The 12,832-nt window shown below is 42.2% G+C and overlaps 1 protein-coding gene across 1 annotated transcript in view; it reads right to left on the reverse strand.

Moving 5' to 3' along the window:
* LOC140729829 (uncharacterized) overlaps positions 1-12,832 on the reverse strand; it is a 239,444-nt gene that overhangs the window by 189,369 nt on the left and 37,243 nt on the right. Inside the window, exons 15-17 of the mRNA XM_073050042.1 lie at positions 7,199-7,293; positions 3,226-3,352; positions 2,066-2,318 (exon numbers count right to left, since the gene is read on the reverse strand). Of these exons, the coding sequence (XP_072906143.1) occupies positions 2,066-2,318; positions 3,226-3,352; positions 7,199-7,293 (475 nt within the window). The remainder of the gene's footprint in view (positions 1-2,065; positions 2,319-3,225; positions 3,353-7,198; positions 7,294-12,832) is intronic.

Below are 12,832 nucleotides of genomic sequence, written 5' to 3' on the forward strand. Positions count from 1 at the left end.
AAGAATATACTAAAGGTCAGGGAGTTCTGGTTACTGTCTGAAATGCTCACCCCTCAAGAGATCTATCACATGACTAGGTTCATTGCGTAGTACCATATATAGAACAGCTTTTCCTCTACACAAGATATTCTGCAGATGCTGGAAATCCAGAGCAACACACACACAATGCTGGAAGAACTCAGCAGGTCAGGCAGCATCTATTGAGAAGAATACAAAGCTGATGATTCAGGCTGAGACCCTTCCTCAGGACTCAACTCTGGACATCATATCTCCTCTAGCAGTGACTTCCACCCACTCAGTAAGTACTCCCTCAACAACATCCTCCCTGTGATACTTTCCCTGATATCAATACCACTCCACCATCTCTTTTACCTCCCTTCCTTTTCATTTTGGAATTTCTAAACTCTGAAACATGCAGCAGCTATTCATGCCTGTGACAGCAAATTCTCTGTAATAGCCACAATTCTGTAGATCTGTGTACTGACCCTTGATCCTGAAACTTCTGCATTAAATTTCAACTCATACAATTGACTATATTCATGCCCTGTCCATGCCTATGCTTGTTCACAGTCTCTCTACATATTGCATTTACCTTTACTACAGCTCCATCTTTTAACCTATCACACTGATACCTATCTCCATGTCTACCTAGTTTAAATACTCCCCAAAAGCTCTAGCAAACCTGTCCACCTTGAGTTTATGTGTAACCCCTAATTTTCGTACATGTTTTGTACAGAAAAGATCTCAATGATCTACAGACCTAAATCCCTGAGGAACACTACTAGTTACCAGTAGCCAACCCAAAAAGGATCCCTTTATTCCCATTCTTTTCCTTCCACCAATCAGCCAATGCTCTATCCATGCTAGTATCTTTCCTGTAATACCATGGGTTTTAACTTGTTAAGCAACCTCAAAGGCCTTCTGAAAATCCAAGAACACAACATCATCTGGTTCGTCTTTGTCTATCCTACTTGTTAATTCTTCAAGGAATTCCAACAGATTTGTCAAGCAAGATTTTTCCTGAAGGAAACCATCCTGACTATGGTCTATTTTATCATGTGTCTCAAAGTATCCTGAAACCACATCCTTAACAATCAACTCCAACATCTTCGCAATCATTGAGGTCAGAGCAGGAAAAGGAACATTTAGACCTTGAACTCTATATCTCACTTTTAAAATCACAGCAACAACCCCCCCACGTTTAAATCTAGCTTAATCGCAAGACAACTTACAATGACCAATTGAACATCTGGTACATCTTTGGACAATGGGAGGAAACCGGACCACCCAGTGGAAACCATGCACTTACAAGGAGAGAATACAAACTTCTAACTGGCAGTGCAGGAAATTAATCTCCAAATTCAGACCCCTTGTGTTGTCATAGTGTCTTAAAAGGGCTGTAATATCCCAGCCCCAATCACATTATATTCCTTGAGTTCAGCTGCATTACTTGTTAGGTATCTTGCAATGAAATGAACACAATCTAATCAAACTGACTTTCCTCACTCCCTGTCGTGTCACTGACCCTCCTCACTCTGTCGTGTCACTGACCCTCCTCACCTGTCTTGTCACTGAACCTCCTCACTCCGCGTTGTGTCACTGACCTTCCTCACTCGTTGTGTCACTGACCCTCCTCACTCCCCATCGTGTCACTGACCCTCCTCACTCCCCAACATGTTACAGAAAGCAGCATCTATCATTAAGGACCTTCACCTCTTCTCATTACTACCATCTTAGAAGATTGAGCCAGATATTATTCAAAAATAGCTTCTTCTCTTCTGGCATTAGATTTCTAAATGGTCCATGCACCCATGAACACTACTGCATTATACCTGTTTTGTTGCACTATTTATTTTGGAATTTATTATAATTTTATGTTGTTGTACTGTTGCTGCAAAACAACAAATTTCAAGTCATATGGTCATATGGTTCAGACTTTGATTCTGATTCTAATCTATCCGAGATGATACTAAATGTATCTGTCTCCAGCCCCAGCTCCCATTGTGTGTTATTATCCACCTTGGATTTCATGTTCATAAAATTATTATTTTTAATACAATCTCACCACATGGTGTCATCCTCATGAACAACCTCCCCCGCTGGAATGAATGACCCTCTGTAGTAGCATGGGCAGCTGGAAGGATCCACACATTTCCCAGTATCGTCCATGTAAGTTCCCTCAGCGCAACCGCACCCATCAACCAGCTCAAAGTCAACCTCACATGTTCTGTCTGGTGTGGCCAGCGACTGACAGGTACGGTGGCAGTTGGTCATGTTGTAGCTGTAGACGAGCGTTTTTGGACAACTGATGTATTTTGCTGCAATTTCAAAACACAATTTGAGGAACTCCCACAACCAAAATTAAAACTATAAAACAATAATTCTTTGAAAAGTATTTTTGATGTCAATTATGAAAGCATTTATTTGAAAGAGCTAGTCATTTACAGGTTGAGACATGTGGGCAGAAATGAAAAAGAGAAAATGCAATGCCCATGGAACCTAGATTCCAAGATGCTCTACACTTAGCGTGGTTCAAAGCCAAAGCCCTTTTTTCAGTTGGACCTCCACTCACAAATCAGCCTGACCTCCAGTTTGGTAAGAGGCATTCTAAAGCAGATCAGTGATCAGGCTAGTCGGATATCTGACCCCAGGACGGATTAGGTGTCATTAGCTTAATTAGTTCAGACAAAGAACCTGTTCCTGTTCTATACTGCCATGTATTCCATGTCCTAGGAATATAAATATTATTGAAAGTGGAGATTGAGCAATTATGTGGATGTATGAAAAAGTGGCTCAAAGTGTACAAAGCCTCGTCAATGTAGCAGAGGGTGGTCAGCCTACTCAAGGGACATCATGTTGAGTTGAAGGGAACAGGAGAAGAGATGGTACAGATCCATTCTGGAGGAAACAAAGACGTGGATGGAAGTTACAATGGTCTATAAGGTGTAGAGGGTCAATAGTGGTGACCATGCACAGACATGCCAAAAGATCAGCATTAGGTCAAACCATCTGATTTAATCTCAGACAGCTGCTATCGATGAAGCTAGAAGTTGAGAAATGGTGTCTGTGAATGGAACAGGGTCTGTCTTCTGGTTACTTTCATTGTCCATGACTTTTTCTGTGCACATAGGACAGCATGTGTATTATATGGAGAAAAAAAAACAAATACTTAACTCTGCAAATTGGATTAGAGGTGATTAATCTGGTTACAATACAAATACTTACAGCACACATTAGCTCTCCAGTTGGAGATGACTACACCCTTGGCTGCACAAGCCTGAACGTATGAGGAGAGGGCAGCACACATACAGTCCTCACTCTTCTCACAATTACAGCTGTCATATTTACATTGCTGCAAAACAGAAAACCTTCCTCGTCAAAAACACATTCATGTCATTGAAAAATAAATATTGAACCAAGAGAAAATCCTTTAATCAGATCACTCAGCTCCAGAATCCTAAGCTCTGGTATTATCCGTGTGGAGTCTGCATGTTCTCTCGGTGGGTGGGTTTCCTTTGATTGCTGTAGCTCCTCCCCACACACAACCCAGGAATTTGCTTATTGTGAGGCTACTGTAAATTGTCCCTCTTGTAGATTGGTGGTGGTAGAAAAGATGAGCAGGAGGTTATGGTCCAACCAGAGAAAACAAAGCCCAACGTTCTATACCATTCAAGTTGCTACACAAAAGAATCTATTGGAGAGAGTGCAGGGGAGAAACTCCAAGGTATTGCCCAGGATGGAATGTTTCAGTTATGAAGAGAGGCTGGAGAGGCTGAGTTTGCATTCCTTGAGATGGAGGAGGCCAAAACGACACCGGACAGAGATATACAAAATTATGAGGAGTATTGACAGAGTATCCTCATAACACTGGTATCTAAAACTAGAGGTCAGAGAATGAAAGGTATGAGGTCCAGAGTGGTCATTGAAAAGAATTTTCTATCCAGAAGGTGGTTGGAATCTGGAATGCACTGCCTGAGAAAGTGTAAAGTCAGGTGTTCTCACAGAATTTAAGAAGTTGTCTAGTAGTCCAGTACTCCGTTATTAATCCACCTGGTCACCCCTGAAAAAGCTTGATCAATCTAGAATGAAATTACTGGGATGTGGCATTGATGAACTAGCTCTGAGAGCAAGAGGTGACTTATTGGGCCTCCATATTGTATGAGAAATAATATGAATAATAGGCAGAATATGACAATTAAGATCTTGTCACTTTAATGAACTGAGTTGGGAGCCCACTAGCAATTAATGAGCATGATATCAGCTTTCCTGGTAAAATAGCTGAAACGTCTCCACCCAAGCACGGCTGCAGGCCTGGATGGTCTCAGCCCCAGGGTGCTCAAAGCCTGTGCCCCCAGCTATGTGGAGTACTTCACCATGTCTTCAACCTGAGCCTGAGTCTCCAGAGGGTTCCTGTGCTGTGGAAGACGTCCTGCCTCGTTACTGTACTGAAGACGCCGCGCCCCAGTGGCTCCAATGACTACAGACCGGTGGCATTGACTTCTCACATCATGAAGACTCTGGACAGACTTGTTCTAGAGCAGCTCAGGCCTATGGTTAGGCCACACTTTGACCCCCTCCAGTTCGCCTATCAGCTCCGACTAGGAGTTAAGGATGCCATCGTCAACCTGCTGAACCGTGTCTACACCCACCTAGACAAGTCGGCAAGCACTGTGAGGATCATGTTTTTTGACTTCTCCAGTGTGTTCAACACCATCTGCCCTGTTCTGCTGGGTGAGAAGCTGACAGTGATGCAGGTGGATGCTTCCCTGGTGTCATGGATTATTGATTACCTGACTGGCAGACCACAGTACATGCGCTTACAACACTGTGTGTCAGACAGAGTGGTCAGCAAGCACTGGGGCTCCACAGGGGACTGTCCTGTCTCCCTTTCTCTTTACCATCGACACCTCGGACTTCAGCTACAACACAGAATCTTGCCATCTTCAGAAGTTTTCTGATGACTCTGCCATAGTTGGATGCATCAGAAGGGAGATGAGGCTGAGTACTGGGTGACGGTCGGAAACTTGGTCACATGGTGTGAGCAGAATCATCTGCAGCTTAATGTGAAAAAGACTAAGGAGCTGGTGGTGGACCTGAGAAAGGGTAAGGCACTGGTGAGCCCTGCTTCCATCCAAGGGATCAGTGTGGACATGGTGGAGGATTACAAATACCTGGGGATACGAATGGACAATAAACTGGACTGGTCAAAGAACACTGAGGCTGTCTACAAGAAGGGTCAGAGCCATCTCTATTTCCTGAGGAGACTGAGGTCCTTTAACATCCGCCGGACGATGCTAAGAATGTTCTGCGAGTCTGTGGTGGCCAGTGCTTTCATGTTTGCTGTTGTGTGCTGGGGCAGCAGGCTGAGGGATACAGACACCAACAGAATCAACAAACTTATTCGTAAGGCCAGTGATGTTGTGGGGGTGGAACTGGACTCTCTGACGGTGGTGTCTGAAAAGCGGATGCTGTCCAAGTTGCATGCCATCTTGGACAATGACTCCCATCCACTCCATAATGTACTGGTTAGGCACAGGAGTACGTTCAGCCAGAGACTCATTCCACTGAGATGTAACACTGAGTGTCATAGGAAGTCATTCCTACCTGTGGCCATCAAACTTTACAACTCGTCCCTTGGACTGTCAGACACCCTGTGCCAATAGGCTGGTCCTGGACTTATTTCCACTTGGTATGATTAACTTATTATTTAATTATTTATGGTTTTATATTGCTATATTTCTTCACTATTCTTGGTTGGTGTGGCTGTAACGAAACCCAATTTCCCTCGGGATCAATAAAGTATGTCTGTCTGTCTGTCTGTAATTAGGTCAATTGCTACAAAGTGAAAACGCTCCATTTACTTGTATCATACCCTACATCAAAAGAAGATACTGAGATTGTTGAAACTAAATTTGTCCAGCCCTAGGACATTGCATAAGTCCCAGCAAGCAGTACCCTCAGCCCATCCAACTCCCATTACTTCATCAATAATTTTTCTTGCCCAGGAGGTCAAAAATGGGGTGTGCTCTAATGCCTCAATGCCTCATCCTTCATCAAGGACCCCAATCATCCAGGTGCTGATTTCTTCTCACTGCAACCATGGGGCAGGAGGTACAGGAGTCTTAGGGCCCAAACCACGAGGTTCATGAACAGTTACTACCCTTCAGCCATCAGTTTCCTGAACCAGTGTAGATAACTTCTAACATTAATATGCACTGACTCCACAACCTGTAGACTCACTTTCAAGGATTTGACACTCACGTTTGCAGTATTATTTATTTACATAATTCATTCCATTTGCATATTGATTGTTTGTCAGTCTATTGTATTGAAACGTGAAACTTGTGGTAGTGTACAGCAACATGTACTGTACCTCATATACTTTGATAATAAATTCATTTTGACTTTGATTGCACAATGTTCAGTTCAATTCACAACTCCTGCATGCCTGGACAATATTCTAACAGCTGATAAGTAACAAGAAATAATTGGGCCAGTGACTAGACACTTAAAATGCCCAGTTTTATAAGAACTCTGCCATCAAGGCCAAATCAGAGCTTGGTTATCTATAGAGGCCGTCAATATCCCCTGACATCTCCCCTCTCCAAAATAATTTCACCATCCAGGCACAGGCTGGAGTATCTTAGAATCCTTGCCTCAATACATCCAGTTCCACCACAGACAAAAATGTTGATATCATCCAGGATAAGTCAGTCCAATTGATTGGTTCCTTCAAGGTTGCATATTGCTTGACTGGGAAATATTTTTCCAATTCTTTTTTGTCACTGGGTCTCAGTCCTGCATTGCCCTACCCAACTAAACTTTATAAAATAAAGTGAAGGAGATCTATTTATTTATTTATTGAGACAAAACACAGAATAGGACTTCTGCCCTTCGAGCCACTCTGCCCAGCAATCCACGGATTTAATCCTCCCTAATCATGGGACATCTTACAATGACCAATTAACCTTTCAAACATTATATCATGGACTGTGGGAGAAACTCAGAGCATCCAAAGGAAACCAACGTGGACACATGGAGAACATACAAACAGGTCAGCTGTACTGTAAAGCATTATGCAAACCACTATGCTATCATGCCACTGCCCACCTTAAGATGAGTTGGGGCTTTACCTTGATGTAGCTGATGTGGTTTTATCCATTACACCAAAAGAATTAAAACAATTGCAGCTTGATACCTGATAGTAGATGTTGGGGTCAATCTCAGAATGGCACAGGGCAAATGGGGAGTCATCAGCCAACAGCAGCCCACACCAATGTTTGGCATATTTTTCTATTTAAAAACAAGAATTTTTTTTTAATGAAAGCAATTTAATAACTGATTAATTTGCATTAGAAATATCACCTTCACAAGCTGTTCTTTCAAATTTGTAGTGCAGAAATCAAGTGTGTGAATGATAATGTGTTTATCTTTCCAATCTTAAGAATAGACAAATTGCAGCAGACTTATGAAGCCTTCTGTTAGACTACCCACTGGTGCATTCTTTTGAAGACAGATATCAGAACATTATTAATCACTCATGAATGACTCTGACTGAAACATAAGACCATATGATATAGGAGCAGAAGTAGGCCACTTGGCCCATCAAGGCTGCATCGTCATTCAATCATGAGCTGATCCAATTCTTCCAGTCATTCCCACTCCCCTACTTCAACCCCATACCCTTTGATGCCCTGACTAATCAAGAACCTATCTATCTCTACCTTAAATACACCCAATGACTTGGCCTCCACAGCTGCTTGTGGCAACAAATTCCACAGACTTACACCCTCTGACTAAAGTCTGTATCTCAGTTCTAAAAGGACGTCCTTCAATCCTGAAGTGGTGCCCTCTTGTCCTAGAATCCATTACCATGAGAAATAACTTTGCCATATCTAATCTGTTCAGGCCTTTTAACATTCACAATGTTTCTATGAGATCCCTCCTCATTCTCCTGAACTCCATGGAATACAGCCCAGGAGCTGCCAGATGTTCCTCATATGGTAACCCTTTCATTCCTGTGAATCTTCTCTGAACCCTCTCCAATGTCAGTATATCCTTTCTAAAATAAGGAGCCCAAACTGTACACAATATTCAAAATGTGGTCTCACAAGTGCATTATAGAGCATCAACATCACATCCCTGCTCTTATATTCTATATCTCAAGAAATGAATGCCAATATTGCATTAGCCTTCTTGACAACCGACTGAACCTAGAGGTTAACCTTTAGGGTATCTTGCACAAGGACTCTGAAGTCCCTTTGCATCTCTGCAATTTGAATTCCCTCCTCATCTAAATAATAGTCTGCCCATTTATTTCTTTCACCCACGGGCATGACCATACACTTTCCAACATTTTATTTCATTTGCCACTTCTTTGCCCAGTCCTCTAAACTATCTAAGTCTCTCTGCAGGCTCTCTGCTTCTTAAACACTACCCTCTCTTCCACCTATCTTTGTATCATCGGCAAATTTAGCCATAAATCCATTAATACCATAGCCCAAATCATTGACCTACATCATAAAAAGCAGTGGTCCCAACACTGACCCCTATGGAACTTCAGTGGTAACCAGCAGTCAGCTAGAATAGGATCCCTTTATTCCCACTCTCTGTATTCTGCCAAGCAGCCAATGCTCCACCCATGCTAGTAACTTCCCTGTAATTCCATGGGCTCTTATTTTGCTAAGCAGCCTCATGTGCGACACCTTGTCACAGGCCTTCTGAAAATCCAAGTACACCACGTCTACTGCATCTCCTTTGTCTACCCTGCTTGTAATTTCCTCAAAGAATTCCAGTAGGATTGTCAGGCAGGATTTTCCTTTCAGAAAACCATGCTGGCTTTGGTCTATCTTGTCATGTGCCTCCAGGTATTCTACAATCTCATCCCTAACAATTGATTCCAACAACTTCCCAACCACTGATGTCAGGCTAACAAGTCTCTTATTTCCTTTCTGCTGCCTCCTACCCTTCTTAAGTAGCGGAGTAACATTTGCAATTTTCTGGTCATCCAGTAAAATGCCAGAATCTATCGATTCTTGAAAGATCATTGTTTATGCCTCCACAATCTCTCCAGCTACTTGCTTCAGAACCCAAGGGTGCATTCAATCAGGTCTAGGATATTTATCCACCCTCAGACCATTAAGCTTCCTGAGCACCTTCTCAGTCGCAATTTCCACTGCACAAACTTCACTTCCCTACACTCTTGAATGCCCCATATACTGCAGAAGTCTTCCACTGTGAAGACTGATGCAAAATACGCATTCAGTTCCTCTGCCATCTCTGCATCTCTCATTACCATATCTCCAGCTTCATTTTGTATTAGTCCTATATCTACCCTCAACTCTCTTTTACCCTTTATATGTTTAAAAAACGCTTTTAGTATCTTCTTTGATATTAGTCACCAGCTTCTTCTCATAATACATCTTTTCCTTCTGAATGGCCTTCTTAGTTTCCTTCTGCAAGTTTTTAAAAGCTCCCCAATCCTCTATCTTCCCACAAGCTTTGGGTTCCTTGTATGCTCTCTCTTTTGCTTTTACTTTGGCTCTGACTTCACTTGTCAGCCAGGGTAGTGTCCTTCTTCTCTTTGAAAATTTCTTCTTATTTGGAATAGATAGATAGATAGATAGATAGATAGATAGATAGATAGATACTTTATTCATCCCCATGGGGAAATTCAACATTTTTTCCAATGTCCCATACACTTGTTGTAGCAAAAACTCATTACATACAATACTTAACTCAGTAATAATATGATATGCATCTAAATCACTAACTCAAAAAGCATTAATAATAGCTTTAAAAAAAAGTTCTTAAGTCCTGGCAGTTGAATTGTAAAGCCTAATGGCATTGGGGAGTATTGACCTCTTCATCCTGTCTGAGGAGCATTGCATCGACAGTAACCTGTCGCTGAAACTGCTTCTCTGTCTCTGGATGGTGCTATGTAGAGGATGTTCAGGGTTTTCCATAATTGACCGTAGCCTACTCAGCGCCCTTCGCTCAGCTACCGATGTTAAACTCTCCAGTACTTTGCCCACGACAGAGCCCGCCTTCCTTATCAGCTTATTAAGACGTGAGGCGTCCTTCTTCTTAATGCTTCCTCCCCAACACGCCACCACAAAGAAGAGGGCGCTCTCAACAACTGACCTATAGAACATCTTCAGCATCTCACTGCAGACATTGAATGACGCCAACCTTCTAAGGAAGTACAGTCGACTCTGTGCCTTCCTGCACAAGGCATCTGTGTTGGCAGTCCAGTCTAGCTTCTCGTCCAACTGTACTCCCAGATACTTGTAGGTCTTAACCTGCTCCACACATTCTCCATTAATGATCACTGGCTCCATATGAGGCCTAGATCTCCTAAAGTCCACCACCATCTCCTTGGTCTTGGTGACATTGAGACGCAGGTAGTTTGAGTTGCACCATGTCACAAAGTCCTGTATCAGTTTCCTATACTCCTCCTCCTGTCCATTCCTGACACAACCCACTATGGCCGTGTCATCAGCGAACTTCTGCACATGGCAGGACTCCGAGTTATAATACATCTGTCTTGCACTTCCCTCATTTTTTGCAGAAACTCCAGCCATTGCTGCACTGCTGTCCTTCCTGCAAATGTCCCTTTCCATTCAACTTCGGCCAGTTTCTCTCTCATGCCATTGTAATTTCCTTTATTCCATTGGATTTTATTTATATGATTTTTAAAATCATCTGCCAAGGTAGACATTGCTGCCATGTTGATGTCATGTACCAGGATTAAGAGAAAATAAAAAAATCAAAGAGATAGTCTTGCAGTTTTCTATCATGGGGCATCAGTGGATTGCATTAAAATGAAAGCATTTTATCATTGGAAGTAGGTATGACTCATTAGACACAGTGATGATCAGAACCCATTAAATGTGGTTAATGCTCTATTATAATGAATCCAATTCTATTATAATGAATCCAACTCTATTATAATGCTCTATTATAATGAATCCAATTCTTCCTATGCCAGGAATCTCTGATTTGGGAAATTTTGGTGTCTTGTGATTCACAAGGTTAGTACTCTGAAAAACTCATTTTATTCAGCAGATGTATAGATTAATTTTTGTTGTGAATGGCATATGTGGGGATTTGAGGGAATTATTTCAGAATGGAAGAAAAGATCTCAGTGAGAAGGCCGTCTGCTTCAGGATTTACTCGGTACACCACAGCAAGGAGCAAGGAAATCCTCTTGCATTTGTACAGAGCCCTGGTGAGACCACACCTGGAGTATTGTGTACAGTTTTGGTCTCCAGGGTTAAGGAAGGACATCCTGGCTGTAGAGGAAGTGCAGCGTAGATTCATGAGGTTAATTCCTGGGATGTCTGGACTGTCTTACGCAGAGAGGTTAGAGAGACTGGGCTTGTACACACTGGAATTAAGGAGATTGAGAGGGGATCTGATTGAAACATATAAGATTATTAAGGAATTGGACAAGATAGAGGCAGGAAATATGTTCCAGATGCTGGGAGAGTACAGTACCAGAGGGCATGGTTTGAGAATAAGGGGTAGGTCATTTAGGACAGAGTTAAGGAAAAACTTCTTCTCCCAGAGAGTTGTGGGGGTCTGGAATGCACTGCCTCGGAAGGTAGTGGAGGCCAATTCTCTGGATGCTTTCAAGAAGGAGCTAGATAGGTATCTTATGGATAGGGGAATCAAGGGATATGGGGACAAGGCAGGAACCGGGTATTGATAGTAGATGATCAGCCATGATCTCAGAATGGCGGTGCAGGCTCGAAGGGTCGAATGGTCTACTTCTGCACCTATTGTCTATTGTCTATTGTCTATACTTCTTGCTCAGTGGATGATGACACCAGCAAATAATGCAACCAACAGTGATGTCCTTCACAGTTCACAGAACTATTACTTTTACTTCTTCTTTCAAATATGATTCTATTGTTAGGCTGCATACCAATTGGAACCTGTGATGGACTGATTGGGCAATTTGGCACTTTGATGTCTCCAAGGAGGTCTGGAGTGGAATGTCTGACCTAGAGGCTAGGAAGCCTAGACACAGGGTGCAAATCCATGTTCAATTCCATTTCTCACCAATATCACTGATTAAAGTGTTGAGCAAGATTGAAATCAACAAGGACGAGAGAAGATGATGAGCGGGTGACCATCTGCCTGGTCTCTCTCTTTCTCTAACACCTTTGCCAGAGGAACGTGCTTTCATTTAACTGGTCTCTTTCCTTCTCACTTGCTGCTGCCAGAGTCTTGGGTCTTGGGCAAGGTTTAATCAATGTTGCTTGAGGATCGGACTCTGCAGCTCATGTTATATGTGTTTCTGGTTACTCCTTTTTTATTGCTATTTTGTGCAAATTTGATCTGGGAGGACTGGCTCTGCAGCCTGTAGTCAATGAATGACACAGTGCTAAATTGAACAGAACATTCCTGGACTGTTTCAATGACTCTGTGGTTTGATGTTTGATGTGTGTTTCTTGCTCATTTTTTTTGCCATTCACACAACTTGTTTTATTTTTTGTATTGGCTGTTTGCTGATTTCTTTGAATGGGTTCCATGGTGTTTCCTTATTTCATGGCTGTGTATGGGAAGACAAACCTCAGGGTTGTATACTGCATACATACTTTGATAATAAATGCACTATGAATATTTGAATTTTAGAATCTTTCTTAATCAATATCAATTTCATACATGTAAAAACTTAATGTGATTATGTTCTTTCCTGCCATGAATGACTACATATTCAACACTTGCCACATTGTTAGCCTTGATATCCATGTCATTTTCACCTTGACCAGGTTCAATCATGATGGTTGCACTATTGTAGCAAGATTTTCAGTTCACTTGTATG

Source organism: Hemitrygon akajei, chromosome 6 (genome assembly GCF_048418815.1).
Source record: "Hemitrygon akajei chromosome 6, sHemAka1.3, whole genome shotgun sequence".
Taxonomy (NCBI): domain Eukaryota; kingdom Metazoa; phylum Chordata; class Chondrichthyes; order Myliobatiformes; family Dasyatidae; genus Hemitrygon; species Hemitrygon akajei.